At 39.3% G+C, this 16,448-nt stretch overlaps 2 protein-coding genes across 4 annotated transcripts; one reads left to right on the top strand and one right to left on the bottom strand.

Moving 5' to 3' along the window:
• Positions 1-4,605: 4,605 nt before the first annotated feature.
• LOC119485086 (SUN domain-containing protein 1-like) lies at positions 4,606-7,482 on the bottom strand. Of its 2 annotated transcripts, none has more exons than XM_037764367.1 (9): positions 7,323-7,482; positions 6,517-6,610; positions 6,178-6,347; positions 5,990-6,042; positions 5,707-5,824; positions 5,465-5,592; positions 5,155-5,325; positions 4,954-5,043; positions 4,606-4,769 (listed from the first exon to the last, which is right to left on the bottom strand). In XM_037764367.1, exons 2-9 carry the CDS (start codon positions 6,606-6,608, stop codon positions 4,662-4,664), a joined length of 930 nt encoding a protein of 309 aa, XP_037620295.1. In that variant the 5' UTR covers positions 6,609-6,610; positions 7,323-7,482; the 3' UTR covers positions 4,606-4,661. The 2 variants fall into 2 exon arrangements, with proteins under 2 accessions (XP_037620295.1, XP_037620296.1); XM_037764368.1 differs by having other exon boundaries at positions 7,280-7,405.
• A 190-nt stretch (positions 7,483-7,672) lies between these two features.
• LOC119485089 (erythroblast NAD(P)(+)--arginine ADP-ribosyltransferase-like) lies at positions 7,673-16,110 on the top strand. Of its 2 annotated transcripts, none has more exons than XM_037764371.1 (4): positions 7,673-7,700; positions 12,551-12,676; positions 12,790-12,884; positions 14,705-16,110. In XM_037764371.1, the coding sequence occupies exons 3-4, from the start codon at positions 12,810-12,812 to the stop codon at positions 15,440-15,442; spliced, it is 813 nt and encodes a 270-aa protein (XP_037620299.1). In that variant the 5' UTR covers positions 7,673-7,700; positions 12,551-12,676; positions 12,790-12,809; the 3' UTR covers positions 15,443-16,110. The 2 variants fall into 2 exon arrangements, with proteins under 2 accessions (XP_037620299.1, XP_037620298.1); XM_037764370.1 differs by having other exon boundaries at positions 7,674-7,700; positions 12,787-12,884.
• The last annotated feature ends 338 nt before the right edge of the window (positions 16,111-16,448 follow it).

Here is a 16,448-nt window from a genome sequence, read left to right on the forward strand (position 1 = left end):
CCACCAACACAGCCTGGAAACCTGATAAAGGTTGCCACAGACAAATAAAGATAATAATGAGCTTTAAAAATAGTGTATTATAATTTCTGTGACAATATAAAGAACTATTTAAAAACAACAAAACATGCCTGTAATTTTAAACATTTATTGGACTCAGATCATTCTGTAAGGGCACTTTTCTTTAACTGGTGATTATCTCAGGTCCGTTCGTGTCCCTTCTATCTTCGGCTTAAAGTCCCTTCAAATACACAAACACATATATTTACATGAGGAGTCGATGTACATGAGATTTCCACAACTCCCGGCTCATTGTGATTCAAAGTTTTTTTATTCCAACATAAGCATTACAGCTGTAAACAAACCTTTTTTCTAGTTTTAAAACTGATTAAACAGTCAAGTTTAGTGTTCACATATTAGTGGCTCTTTGGTCGAGGTTTCTATTAATGTCTTTGGAGTGAAAATAAAAAGTCACTTAGTGATGTATTTGGATTTCACATAATTTTACATTTTGGGAATTTTGCTTCATAGCTTTTTTGCCGAGAAATAAATGAGAACATTGTAATCACTCTCATAACTGTACACTGAATATGAAGCTATACAGCAACGCAGGACGTTGGATCAGGACGCGCCGATACGCCAAAATGAACTAAATGGGTTTTATTTGTGTTGGGGGCGGTGGGTACGTGATGTAATCGGTGTGTGCCCGACCACCGTGTCACACCGGTGACACAGACTACCGCGGCAAGCCTACTAGCCTGGCTCTGACAACGACAACTTGTCGCTTTTACTTTTCTTTTTGCGCACAGACTAAACGGACAAGATGTAACGTGTAAATTAGTAAAACTCGTAGGTGCTTAAACTTTGAACAGAGCCAGGCTCCATGTCTTTATACTAAGCTAAGCTAACCGTCTGTGGGCTGTAGTTTCATATTTAGCATACACACATATAAATGTGTCTCTCGCCAAGACAGCAAAGAAGCAGGAAGTATTTCCCAAAATGTCAAACCATTCCTTTAAAACCTTTTCACAGAAAAACAATCAAATAACGTCTTTCTTGTCATCCAGTCGGATCCAGTCTTAACCCATCACCTCCTGCTATCCTGAACCAATCACACGTTTCCCCCGTCCTTCAGATAAGACGTGCTCGGGGACGGCACGGGTGTACCACTCCGACCACCCGCCGTCGTACACTGACACCCCCGGGTGCCCACATTCGTGGGCCGCCATTGCGATGTGACATGCAGTCACGGCCGAGCCGCACGAGACACAAACGGGATGGCCGAGGTCCACGCCGGCACGGGCGAACAGAGCCTGGAGTTGCTCCTTGGGCAGGAAGTGACCCGACGGAGACAGGAAGGAGTGGAAGGGCACGTTGATGGAGCCGGGGATGTGGCCTGGCTCTGTGTCTGTCAATCAGAAAGAGGGAGGAAGACAGTGAGATTTTTTGATAAAGGCGACTTCTCATAAACTAGCGCTGCGCCACATAAAAGCTCATAATGTTCAGGATTTGTTTGAGACATTCAGACTGATGGTTGTGATTCAGCTTCAAGGGAAAATTCTGCACCTTTTTATGTGAACGTTAGATCAGTGTTGATGCTAAATGTAGTCGATTGAAGCAATAAGTACTCTGCTGCAAAATCTGTTCTTCCTGCGTCCAGCGCCGTCTTTTGACGTGGCGGTGATGTAGTTGTTAGAAGAACTACAGGCTGTTTCAGCTTGGGTTTCTAGTCTTTGCCTCACACCGTGTACTAACTGAATGCGATGTGACTTGGCGCCACGTTTTGAGCTGAACTTTTGTCGTTCGCGTTGAGTGTGCTGCAACATGGACGAGGAACAGCTGATTAGTTTAGCTAAAATGAGCCGTCGGGGCCGCCGACATCTTAGAGACTACATATAGCGAGTAGGGAGAATCATTGTTTGAAATTTTTCACTACGATCACCAATAGTTTTATTAGCAAAACAACAGTTTTTCAATACTTTAAAAAGGTAAAAAAATGTGCCTTTTACCAAAAAGAGGACAAACTTCCAGCTGTACAACTTTGTCTAAATATAATTCAGTCATATTTTAAAGGCAAATATCTTATTCAAAGTTATTCAATGCTATTTCTGTCTGTACCAAAAGAGTAGAGTAGAGGAAAGATACCAAGATAATTGTGAGGATTATCACAGCTGTAAATTAAATGGACAGTTCTATTCTATGTTATAAATACGTGAATTATGGAGCAAAAATAATTCACTTGATTTGACAAAAAAGGAAAATACCAGTTTCAATCACACTTCCCTAAAATATATACGGCTGGCAAAACATCTCCTTTGCCTGAGGTCAAAGTTCACTGCTGAGACTGCTTTCAAATGTAGTTTCACCTGACGATGGGCTCTCTAACAGCATACCTGTGTGTATTACTGTGTGTGTGTGTGAGTGAGATAAGGCACGTACTACTGGTGTCTTATCAAGACTGCTATCTGAAAAGATCTACATATCTAAGAGTGGACAATATCTAGGTCATTAATGTCTACTGGCTACTGTCTTTCTGCAGTGTGTGTGTGGGTCAGTGTAGATAAAGTACATGTTTATGCGAGCATATCCTTATTGTTCGCTCTCCTTATGTGTTTGTGTTGTCCGGTGGTTTAGGCTCAGCTTGCTGCCTGCCTGTCTGTGTGTTTGTCCAGAGTAAACTCTGCAAAAAGCCTACAAGGAAGTTGTGGAATCACTGGACCATTATGTTTTTCTCACCGAATGCAAAAAAATTCATGCTGAGCTCATGCAGCCTCCGGCATGTTTTGTTTTGCTTTTGTGATGGGGTTACTATAGTTACTAGGTGTTGGGATGATAAAGTAAAATTTCTTGAAAAAAACTGTAAAAAAAATAGTTTTTAGTGTGTAGAGAGAGTGCGCAACAAGCAACACGCCTACAGTTCACAGCAGGGTTGCCTTTATGTTACTTTAAAATTAACATTATTATACTGTCGCTGAAATTTACAGCTTTGTACTGTTAATGAAAAATACAGTTTGAACTGGTTTTTTTTTATTAATTTCACAGTATTTTACAGGTAATTTACTGTTTAAAGATATAGCTGTTTTTCACCTTTCTTTTACATTATCTTACTAATTTGTTTTAATGCACTATTTACTTTTTACATATGTTTTAATGAACATTATTTTTTGCCTAGATGAATAGACTTAGCAGGTTACAGACATAGGAATAGTCACACTAAATATAATTAAAGGCACTTGTTAGGAAAAAGGCTATAGTAGACTTGTTGACACTTTTCCCCAAATGTCTGTCTATAGCTGGCTACAAGCACAGAATGCAAACAATAACATGCGAGTGAAGAACAATAAAGCTAATTCACCGATTTTAGAATCATGTACAATGTACAAGCCTCATATGTGCACATCAGGTCCCAGAATTCAACAAATACTGCATGAAACTGTTACTGATGATCCTTTAGACAGTTGATCAAAAACGGCCTATGAGCGTAATTTAACAGGTTGTCTTTTGTATTAACAGTAAAGCACTGTTTTTAGCAATAACAGGTTAATACTGTTGAAATCCTGCTGTAAATTAACAGCAATTGTTTACAGTGTGGAGTGCTGCTGCCACCATGTGTTTAATGGGAGGTTCTGCACACAGAAAGCTGGAGGCAACTTATATAAACTTCTTAAACAAATCTACTTCTGACAACACTTTAAGCAAGAAGTAGGCGATGCCACTGCTGAATCTCTGGGCGACTGCTTCTCCTGCGTTTAGACACCCTCCATCACGGATCTGGTGGAAATGCAGGTCGAGCATGTGCAGCCAGCAGCATGGAGGCGGGCCGGTCCAGCTTCAGCAGGGCCAGGTCATAGTCGTGGATCTTTCTTCAGTGTCAGCCTCGTTTTCACCAAGCAGCCAAATTAATGCCCTCACTTTACAGATTTGTATTAAACAGAGCAGTCGCTGTTTTGATTATTTATGTTTTTATTTATCTGCACCATCCTTGTATTTTTCACTCAAACACAAATGGTGCAGTAGTTCAAGACTGTTCTCACAGTTTGGTACCTCAAATTACAAAACTTCTTTTCATTTCATTTAAAAATGTATTTAGAACATGTAGAATACAAAAAAAAAAATAAAAAATAAAGAAGAGAATGATCATACCAACAAGTGGACAGCCAGAAAGTAGTATTTACATACAATGAAAAGCAAAAGAAAAGCAAATTGTCAAACACTTGATGCCTTGATTTATATATTCGAAAAGGAGTAAGAAGTACAAACTTATTTAATCCCACCCCTTCTCCATAAGTCATTCATTAATAATTAACCAGCTTCCTTATTGAGCCATACATATACTCTAATTAAATGTTCCTACATTTGTTTACTATAATTACCTTTTATCTCTATCATACAGAAATATGAATTAATTACTGATATAATTATCCTTATCAAACTATAAATTTGTTATCAATCCAGAATACCAATTCATTACTTATAATATAACTTAATCACAATACCAATTCATTACTTATATATTTAACTTTATCATATTGACTAGTTATCTTTTCTTATGCGCATATTATTATTTATAATATACAATTTATAATATACAATATGCACATGCAATACAACATTTATAATACAATTTATTTTTATTATAACTATATATAGGAGCAAACACTGTTCTATGTGGTCCCATGGACCCTGAAATTGTAGAGGCAAGTGTAGTCAGGATTTCCCCAGTTGCTCTCGACTTGCAGCTTCACATGGTTGAAGACACCTGCTTCCTGCTCCTGAGAGATAGAGAAATGAACCGACAGAGTTAGTTGAGCACAAACCGAGAGGATGGGAAATAAGGGATATAATGAGTAGCCTACAATGAGGACAGACAAACTGTAATTCTTATGATATATTAGCTTGTGGGTGAAATTTAAAAAATGCATGTGCATGTGTTTCGTTGCACGATGTAATACTCACAGACAGTTTGAAAGTCTGCAATGACTCGCCGTCCTGATCATAAAGAAAGGTTCCTAGTAGGGTACCTTCATCCTCTTCAGTCTTCATGCCCTGCAAGAGAGAAAGATAGAGATCCAGTTGAACACCTTGTTGTTCTCCGTGTATGTGACAGTGAAATACACAGGACGTCTGCAGTGTAACAATTTAAAATTTGTGACTTACATAGACAGCAAACATTTTTGGGGCGCTTGAGATGTTGTCAGTTGGCGACACGGTCTTTGAAATGTGACCCAGTGTCACATGGCTGATGTTGACTGGGTGGGACAGAGCTATGACTAAATGTCCACTCTCACCATGAAATGGCCAGCAGCGTCCAACCACGATTGGTCCTGCCTGAAGAATGAAAGAGTATAAAAATAAGTTTAGATGGTATGAGGTATAACAAAATAGACAGTAAAACAATCCAAACCATTAGATGATATTGCCAAACCGCATAGCCATGTGTTTTGTGTGTGTAGTTCCTAGTTCCTACCTGAGTCACAATACTGGGGTCTGCAGCTGGTCTCCAAAAAGGTATGGGGAAATTCCAGATAGGAATGGAAAAGGTTGGTTCTGTGCTCTGGTATGTTTTCGAGGATACATGAGCTAAAAGACGGGCCCCTGCACACAAAAATACACACAAAGAAAGTGAGAAAAGGATCTCAAAACTAAAAATCACATGTGCGAATTACAATCTGACAGATGAAAATGATGAGGGTGATTTAGATGTCTCACCTTGCGACTCCAGAGCAAAGTTGGGCATGGAGTCCCATGATGGCAGCTCTTTGATCCTCAGCATCTCCACCTGCAGCATTCTCATCTGCTGCTCCAGACCTTCAGTTCTGCTCAAGACCTGTAAGTGACAGGAGATTCATTTGAATGGTGCATGGTGACATCATTGTGTGTTTCAACATGTATACAGGTGACAACATATTTGGGCTGTGATTGTGTTTTATAGGTGCACATTAAGAATAAAAAGAAGTAAAAGAGAAAGCCAAGCTGCTTTTAAGGGTCATACCGTATCCAGAGAGTTGCTGTTCATGGATATAGCCAGGGTGAAGTATACAATTCCTGATGGATGGAGAGAAACAAAGTATTGGAGAAAGTGGTCAGTGATGTTTTATTCAAAAGACAGACACTCTACAGTATAAAACACACAAGCTGATGAACAAGATATAATTGTTTGTAGAAGGAGAGATCGCTTACCAAGACTCACGAACAGCATGAAGAACAGCCAGCGATTAATGCTGTTCCTGCTGTTCCTGCTGTCCTCGTTGGCCCCGCTGACCCTGCTGGCCTCTTTGGCCTCAAGTACAAACCTGACCTTTTTCTTGGTGGTGTCTTTTCGATTGTCTGAGGCAAACCTCTTAGGTCTTCTGAAAGTATTTTATAAAGTAAATGAGGAAAGAGTGAGCGCTTTGAAGATGTATAATGAAGAAGTTATGACTGTTAAACACATACTGTACATAGCCTGTGTGCTACAGAACATATACAAACATGACTGTTTGCACACACACACACACACACACACAAATGTCAGCTTACCTGTAGGTAGAAGTCTCCCTGTAGGAAATGACTGGTTGTCCTAGATGGTTATAGTATCCTGCGTCGGTCAGTCGAGAGCTTCTACGTAACATGACTGTAAACCAAACAAGAGAGCAGAGGAGGTGGTCAGTCACTCACTGACACAAGTTAGGTCATACACTTTGACTTTTCTAACTACAACACTTCTACTATTAGAAGCAACTCAGTGCATGTCAATAGTTTTGTGTTTTTCCGTGTCAGACACACAGAAACCAAAAAAAAAACACTCTATGTCAGAGATGTGTGGATTCAACTAAAGCCATTTTTGAGGTTGTAGTTTGTGTTGGATGAGCCTTTTAACCATCTTCTCTTCTTTTTGTGAATATAGACTGATGTTTATTTTCAACACAAGTAACTTTTTCTTTAATATTTATGATATAAATAATTATATTTATCCTCTTTTATTACTTCTCTTTTATAAATTCAATCAGTGCTCCATTACTGCCTAACCCAGTTGAATACAGGCTTACAGGAACTACCACCTGTGCATGAAAGTCATTAAAGAAAACTATTTGACCTAACATCAAGTTGAACATATTGTATATATATATATATGAATTCCTGAAAGGTGTTTCTAACATTTTGTCAAACTGCATTGGACAAAATGATTAGAAACATCTCTCTCACACAGTCTGAATATTAATCTCCCAAAGGAAGGATTAATCACGTTACATATGAATATGTTCCAACAGAAACCATGCAGAGGTATTGCTGCTCTGCTTACTGAGTGTGTGTTTCACAGATCTGTGAGAGAAACAATGATTTACCTTCACTTTGTCTGTGTGATAACACTGTGACAATGAAGAAGTGGATGTTTTGCGTTGAGTGTTGGTTTCTCTGCGGTTTTGCAAGAAAACTGTGAGATAACTTGTGCTCAGAGAACAAGGGAAGAATGAGGCAGAGTCCTAATCTCACTGAATTCCACAACGGCTGTGATGCGTCAGAGAATTCTAGAATGACATCATAAACGTAGAACATGGAACGCACCCCCGTAGCTAGGCAACCATCACTGCCCCGGTAGCTATGGCAACCTTCACTGTCACTATGATGAATAATAATAATAATAATAATAACAATAACACTATGATGAAGGGATAAAACGGACAAAAAAACAACAACAAAAGTGGCAACACTTAATTTTACAGGTCCGCAAATTTCATGGTAATTAGGTGATAATTAGCAAGTAAATTTCTTTGGGATTTCTGCCAAAATTACCCTAATATTTACCTCAGAAATTGATCAATCCATCCATCCATCCATCCATCCATCTTCAACCGCTTATCCGGGATCGGGTCGCGGGGGCAACAGCTCCAGCAGGGGACCCCAAACTTCCCTTTCCCGGGCCACATTAACCAGCTCTGACTGGGGGATCCCGAGGCGTTCCCAGGCCAGAGTAGAGATATAATCTCTCCACCTAGTCCTGGGTCTTCCCCGTGGTCTCCTCCCAGCTGGTCGTGCCTGGAACACCTCCCAAGGGAGGCGCCCAGGAGGCATCCGTGCTAGATGCCCGAACCACCTCAACTGGCTCCTTTCGATGCAAATTGAAGAAGAAATTGATCAAAAATTACTTTATTATATTTAATAATTATTTTCTGCTATTTCCCAATAGCTGATATTTGAAACATTTCCAGGAAAAGAATACAAAGTTAGGCTATTACAATGTCTCCTGGTAAATATATAATAATTAGCAAATAACTTCTTTGAAATTTCTTTAAAAAACTCCTTGAATCATGACATTAGCTACCAGGTTACATTTGTGTCGACAATAAGTCACACAATGGTGAGATTTGTGTCTGATCAGAAGTGTCTTCAATTAGTTTTCCACCTCCGATGAAGAGCAGCAGCTTCTCAAGCCTAAGGGCCCTATTTTGCCCATTATATGCTATTTTAATGTATAATTATTAAATACTGTTTATAATAAAGTCATTTTAGATCAATTTTTATAAAATAGTTAATAATTAATTAAGCCCCCTCATTTGCACAATAAGGCAGAAATGCATAAAGAAATGTATGAAGAAAAGAATACAGAAATAAATACGTTTTGGGAAATAAATAAGGGGTGAAATGCAAAGGGAAGATCGTGCATTAATAAATAAATAAACTAGAATTTCACTCGGTACCGTGAGGTGGTTGGCTTATTATTAACACGGTGTGTTTCCTTGTTATGTCTGTATAAAGTTACACTACGTTGTCTGTCATCCGGTCATCTACAGCTTTTTTTCTTTTATTATATTTATCCTCTTTTATTACTTCTCTGTGTCAGTTTTTGAGTTTTTAAATAAGTATAAATTCAATCAGTGCTCCATTACTGCCTAACCCAGTTGAATAGAGGCTTACAGGAACTACCCACCTGTGCATGAAAGTCATTAAACAAAACTATTTGACCTAACATCAAGTTGAACATATTGTTTTGTTTTTTTGCACAATTAGAAACTGCAGTTATATTAGGAAATGTACGAAAGGGAATTCTTGAAAGGTGTTTCTAACATTTTGTCAAACTGCACTGGACAAAATGATTAGAAACATCTGTCTCACACAGTCTGAATATTAATCTCCCAAAGGAAGGATTAATCACCCTCCTGCTCTCCAAACTCTCCACCAATCCCTCCCATCCCCTTATTAGCTTCACGTTCCCCGTTTGCCTGAACTCTTACTTCACTCTTTGCTCCTGCCTTCTCTCTGCCTGTCTTTCTCTCATATCTCTGCTGGGCCTGCAGTGTAACAGGAGACTGATGCCAACCTTTCTCTGTTTATTTTTTTGTATCCTCTCTTCCTGAATAGTTGGACAATGCTGCCATCTGCTGGATATTTATTGCAACATCATACCTGTTAATCTGCCTTTTTCATTTCAAGTCATTTTGACAGGTCACAGCAGGAAAAGCAAGCACAGATGAAATTGATGACATTAACAATTCTTAGTTGACTAACACCGATACGATTTTGAAGAGTTTCTCTACAAAGAATTACACAAAAGCACCACTTTGAATCTTGTGTTTACCAGAGATGTGCTCATAAATTCCTTCAGTAAGTCATTCAGCATGAAAAAGCATAAAAAAATTACTAATCGACGAAAGAAATCTTAGTCATCTCACACACACATACCCTCCTTTTCCACACAGTTCTACTACAATATTCATACTCCGTGCTCTTGGCAGGACCCCTGACCAATACTGTGTGTGTACACCTATAAGCACTATGACTGTTAAAGGCAGGGTGGGCGATCTTGAGAAACTAGCATGAGTACACCAGTACGACTACTCCAAAAGTCCCTAAACCTGGCAAGAAAGTCATCAACACTGTCACTCCGTCACCTCTGGTCCCCCTCCAAAGCCACTCCCCCACAATTATCATTATGAACATAAACATATCAAAATGAACTTGGTCAGCGAACACAGCTATTGTTAGCACTCACAGCTGTCGGCTAGCAGCTTGTGAAAGACTCAGGTGACGTGCAATGAGTGCACGGGCAGAGTGCACGCAGGCAGGCAGGCAGGCAGGCAGGCTGGAAGGCCGTCCAATCATCACATCCGGCCACAGATACCATATTTTTTTCTTTCTTTGTCAGAGGATTTTTGATTCGCCCTGCCTTTAATGATCCATCCGAAACTTGAAAATAAATTAATTTATACATTTCTTCTCCTGTTGTCTCTCTCAACTGCTTTGACATTATGAAGTCTTCCAGTTGAATGAGGGTTTAAGAACAACAATCTCAAAATGACAAAATATTTAACATGCTTGCACAGACAGAATAGTGACTTGGCAAACAAATCAATACATTGCCTTTGATCGCCGCAATGTGCAGGCCGGCTATCCGAAATTTCGGAAAATTTAGATTTATCACCAGTTACATCTTTTCCTCCCACAACGCACCACAACTCACAAGCTGGTTATCACTAAATGAGCAGACGTGACGAGCAAATGTGCTGGCATTTGTGCCAGTTTTAGTTTCACAGCACTTGCAATGCTAAAGATAATTTATTTTGGCATTGGTTTAACAAATATTTCTCAGAGGTAGAGTAGTTGTTTTGGATGAATAACTGTTTTTCTGTTTACATTTTCATTTTTATTTATCATTGTGGTAGGTCTATGGTACAACGGTACGACGGAGTATTAAGGCCACATTGAGGAAAAAAAAAAATCTGAGATTTCGAGAATAAAGTCATATTACGTGAATAAAGTCATAGGTTTACAAGAAAAAAAGCCGTAATATTATGAGAATATAGTCATAATATTATAAAGTAGTAATTTTACGTGTTGTTTTTTTTTTTCTCCTAAAGTTATGACTTTATTCTCGTAATATTACAACTTTTTTTCCTCGTCAAACTATGACTTCATTCTCGTATTATTACAACTTTATTTCTCGTGAAGTTATGACTTTATCCCATAATATTACCACGTATTTTTCTCCTCTGTTGTGCCATGAGATCGTTTCTGTAATCATACTTTAATTTCAAGACAAAGATATTGTAGGGAAAACACGATACAGAATATATACAACCAATATGAATGTTTCCTTGTTAAATAGATTTCTTTTTTAAAAGGCAGGGTCTTCACATATTTCCTTGCATACATACTTCCTTGCACAAGCACATTTGCAATAATGTTTGAGTCCACACATTTCACACGTAGATTTTGCTGCTTGTGGTTTCTCACAGGAAAGTATGGTTAATGAGACAAATAACACATACAAGGTGGTGGCTACAGAGTTTGATTCTCACACTCCGGTGCAGCAGTTGCTGTCGTATTAACTTTTATTGTTCAGTCCTTTATTGAGTTGGCTGTCTGAACTACCAGAGTGGTTCTTTAAGTCAATCAAGAGATTTGTTTACAAGTCGGCTCAGAACCTTTCACGTATGAGAGGTTGCATCTCTCATACGTGAATGTGGGACCCTTGTGTTGTCTTAACTTTCTGTATACACCACTTGTCCTAAGGGTCAAAAATGACCCGCCTTCACTAAACCCCTAAAATAAAGCAGCTTGATTGCATTTTAAACCCCAAATCTATTTTGCATGAAGAAACAACCTGTCATTCCTCACAAACTTTGTGAATATCTAGGTTTTTCCTCTTCACAGTGCAGAAAGACTGTTTAATCAGTGGAATCCACTCGAAACCCAACCCCAACCTGCTGGGAAGTGAAACGTGCACTCATGGCTACAGTAAAGAGAGTACTGGGGGTACTGTCATCTGCAGCACCTTTATAGCCTCTGACTGCATTCCCCATTAGTAAACAATGCTTTCAAGAAATGTTTATTCTCTCTGATGTTGTTTTCGATTTTGTCTGTGAACTTCAGTCAGGTGTGGGGTCGTGGAGGGGAGATGCTGCACATTCGTGAGAAAGTTTTTGTTTTCCCCGAGTTCAATTTCTTGTGTGTGTTTGTGTGTGTGTGTGTGTGTGTGTGTGTGTGTGTGTGGGTGGTGTGTTTTTTATGGTTTCTGTAGTATGAAAATGATTTTATAACTGCCGGGTCAAAAATGACCCCTAAGACAAGATTTGTACCCTGTTGGTGTACAGCTTTTATGGAAATATGAACAAAGGCAATGTTTAACTTTTTCTCATGTTGGGGTCATTCCAGGAAAAGTCATTGAATTTCAAGTTGAAAAAAGATCATTAAGGAGGTTTCCTATGCTGTTAAACATAGTGGTGGGTCATTCTTGACCCCTAAGACAACACAAGGGTTAAGTACTTTCATATATTAGTAAAAACTAGTTTGTCTAGGTTGTGATGATTTTTAAGATTGTTCCCTTTTTCACCTCTATTTCGAACTCAGACTACTGCTTGCTTTGAAAATATAAAAGTTGGCTTGACTGATCTCTTGTGTGAACAACACCATTTAACCACAGATGGTTCAGATATCATATAGAGAGCTTCTGGTTTTGACACATCGGTTAGTGAGTCCATTTGAGTCGACAATGAACGTGTCATTTGTCTGGTAAGAGTAAACCACATTTCCATTTCCACTTAGTAAGTGTGTACGTGTTTGTGTGTCTGTGCAGATTTGGCATTATGTGACCTGGTACCAGGCAGGCCATATATAAGTCTTGAAAATTCACTGACAACTCATTGTCTGGTCAAAACGTTTGATCTGAGGGGTGCTCAACACTTTCTTCTCTGAAAGACTGGTGAGTTAATACTACAACAAATTATGAGATGTGATGTAGAATATATTGTTTATTGTTTCATCATCATTGCTGACGTCTTTTGTGTATGTTTTATGTGTGTGTGCATTCAGAAGCTGTTTGCCTAACTGCAGTGATGAAGGGTACCATGCTGGTTTTTGCTGCACTGTGTTTGATCCTCTGCTGGACGCTGCCTGTAGGCTCCAGGAAGGTGAGTGTTTCAACCCACTTAAATCTAAACTAGTGTTTCCCAAACTTTTTTTCGTGGACACACTTTTTAAAAATGACAAACCATTGCGACCCAATTCAAAATATGCCTTATATCTATAGATCGCGAGAAGAGTGAATTTTTGTGCGTAAATTAGAAGGACTGTTTGTAACTTCTTACAGGTATAAATCTATCCGGGTCGGTGTCCCATGCGCGCTCACGTTTCGCTACGCTGTTCAGACTCAGACTCCAACACAAACTACACGGAAGCACCAAAACCGCAAAGTTATATCTAGTGAAGCCCGTCTTGCAAAACAGTGTTGGCCGTGGTCGGAGGACACGGGGGAGACCGTAACTTTAGTCTCCAGGGCCGGAGTCTCTGCTGTACTCTGCTCCTCTGCCTGCTTGCCTTCACTCACAGCTCGCTCCACCTCACGTGCATGCGCGCACACTACACGCGGCATAAGAGTTAGTTTAGCTCTGAGAATATCTAGTGAATGTACAGTGGACATTTGTGCAGAAATAAATGCTGCAGCTCCTCCAGACCAACAGAGGTTTTCCGTGTCTTGTGAAGTGACGGGGCTCCGCAGCGAGTAACGTTATCGTCTCCGACCGGGTGCCGGTGTCTCCCGTTTCCTCCGGCCGCGGTCGGGATGCTGAAGCAAGAAAATGCAACACTAGGATCAGCAGTGATTCATGGAGAGACCTTCGTCTGGTCAGCTAACATTACTGCCAAGCAGGTGAAATATAGAGTGATATTGTGGTTTTAGCTGACGTGTGTCGCCTCACTGTTTTGACGGATGCTCGCTCACATTCAGGCAGCGCGGGCACACGGGCGAGTGCGAGCAACAGGACACTGACTTTCGTTGACTTAACGGCCACAGGTGTCGCTGTTACAATCAATTTTTGATTCTTAAAAACAGTCCCTTTAACATTTCTGACCATTTTTACTGCCATTTCCCTCATCACCTTATATTATCTTGAACCAGACCTTTTGAAGAGATATATGTTTGATAAATAACTAACACTAACATTCATACAGTTTAGTCGACTATTCGATTAGTTGATTTAATCGACAGATCTGTAAAACTGAGTTTCTCCACAAAGAATCACTCAAAAGCAGCATTTTAAATCTTGTGTTTTTCAGAGATGTGCTCATAAGTTTCTTGGAAATAAGTCATTTAGCATGAAAAAAGCATAAACGAAATCTTAGTCAACTGAGACCAAAATTACCAATTAATCGTCTAATCGAGTAAAAGGGGCAATCCTAGACCTTCTAAAATCTCTTGTGACCCAGCTGTCCTGGCCCCAACCCAGTCTTTGGGAATCACTCATCTGAACTAATTTATGTGAAAATCTCTGAAAACTTTGCAAAATGTTAACACAGTGTGTACACACATATATATGTGTTGATCGCTGGGTCGAAAACTTCAAATCAGAAAAAGGTTCAACGCTAAATGTTCTTAAGTTAGCGATCAAGCACATAAAGAATACAGACATTAATCTGGCGAGCCCCGAGGCCCCCCAAACAGTATATGCATGAGTAGCAGTAGGGTATAGTGTCGAGGAAAGTAGTACCGAATGTCTCAGCAGCAAACGAATCAGTCATCAAACAATAAGCTACGTTTCTCAAGTGAGTTTGTTATTATGCATGTTATTTACGTTGTTGTATGTACATGTCTTCTGGAGGTACACAAAATGCACTTGTGGAAACAAATTTGCCCTTAGGGGACAATAAATGTCTCTACAGACACTCATGCACAGTGATAAGAACTGTATCTAATTCATGACATTTCCTCATCTTTTTCTTCCCTCCCCTCTAGATCAGTTTTATCATCAATCTACCAAAGGCAAACCCGAGCATCCAAATGAGCATGGTTGAAGATGCTGTTGATGACATGTACTGTGATTGCAAAGACAAAATGATGAAAAGGGTCAAGAACGAATACTTTAAAAAAGAGAACACTGGAACATTTGCGAAAGTCTGGAAGATAGAAGAAAATTGTTCCAAAGACAGACTAAAACGTAAAGACAAAGAGGATAAGGCTCTAACTAAGGATCACATGCGAGCAATCTGTGTTTATACATCTGATTATGAAAGCTTTTATGAGACGTTCAATGCTGCAGTCCGGACCAACAGAACCGTCTACAACACCTCCTTCCCATTTCACTCCTTACATTTCTGGCTGACATTTGCTTTGCAGATTCTCAATAATAATAAAAAATGTCACACTACTTACCGCAGATCCAAAGCTGAGTTTACTGGCGATGTCAAACAAATAATTCGGTTTGGTATCTTTGCCTCCAGCTCTTACAAAACAACACTGACCATGTTTGGTAAGAAGACCTGCTTTAAAATTAAAACCTGTTTTGGTGCTTACCTCAAACATTATCCACATCTTGGAAAGGTAGAGCAAGAGGTGCTCATCCCTCCCTATGAGAAGTTCAAGATAACTGAGAAAATAAAGGATAAATCTGTAGAAGGTCTTGAGGACTGTGAGGTTGTGTATATCCTGAAAAGTGCAGGAGTTCAAAGCAATGTAGACTGCCGTGCTGCATAAATAGCTAACTGTGTCCATATGATCCTTCTAAAATCCAAGCTCATTACAAAAAAATACAAATAACAGCGTCTGTATTCGCAGTTCAGAAAAAGTGATTATTTACAATAGGCTACTCACGGTACCGTCGATCCGTCAGTTAACAGTAGGTCAGGTTTGCAGCGTCGGCCTCGACTCCTCCAAGACACCGGCACCTCATGGCAAAATACAAAGACATCGGATTATTCCTCCTCCTGACACAGACTCACTCCAGAGTCAATAAGGCTTCAGTTTCACCCGAGCTGGCTATGAGGACGCAGACTTTGCAACAGAATCTGATGTCGAGGGTAAAGCTGGCGTTTCTGTCCTTCACTGACTGACATTCTGACAACTCCGAGTCTTACTGATCACTCACTGAGGAGGTGCAGACGTCTAGTTTTCTCTCAGAACACTTGAATTACAATATACTGAGAAGTTATGATTTTTTTGCCCAATTATACCAAAAATATTCTGCCTACTGCAGCTTTAAGTTTTCATGCTTCCCAGACATATTGTACAACAACATGAGCAACAACTTTTTGTTTTACGATTTCAAACAGGCATTTGTGATGTGCTTTTGCATATATCAGCATTTCTTTCTGCATCAAATATTTTGTTTTTCTGAATAAAATCAATCATCTTTTAAACAACAACATTGTTTTGCTTTCCTTGGTGAATAGTTGTAGATAATCTAGCAACAAGCTGATAGAGGTGAATATCATTTACTGTTTAATAGGCCTTTTCTGCACAATTCAGGATTTAATCAGAATTGACTTTTTATTTATTAACTCACTCAGGCCAAACATGTACTCTGTTCTCTAACATACATTATCGTTTCATCATGTAATATCAGTGAGTAAGCCAGAGAACATGCCATAACATAGTCATAGATCAAAAAGTTATATATTTATGTGAAGGGAAAGAAAAGATAGAAAAAAATGAGAAGAATAAATGAAGGGAAAAAAGAAAGAATTGAAAATTAATAAAATAA

This window comes from Sebastes umbrosus, chromosome 3 (assembly GCF_015220745.1).
Source record: "Sebastes umbrosus isolate fSebUmb1 chromosome 3, fSebUmb1.pri, whole genome shotgun sequence".
NCBI lineage: Eukaryota > Metazoa > Chordata > Actinopteri > Perciformes > Sebastidae > Sebastes > Sebastes umbrosus.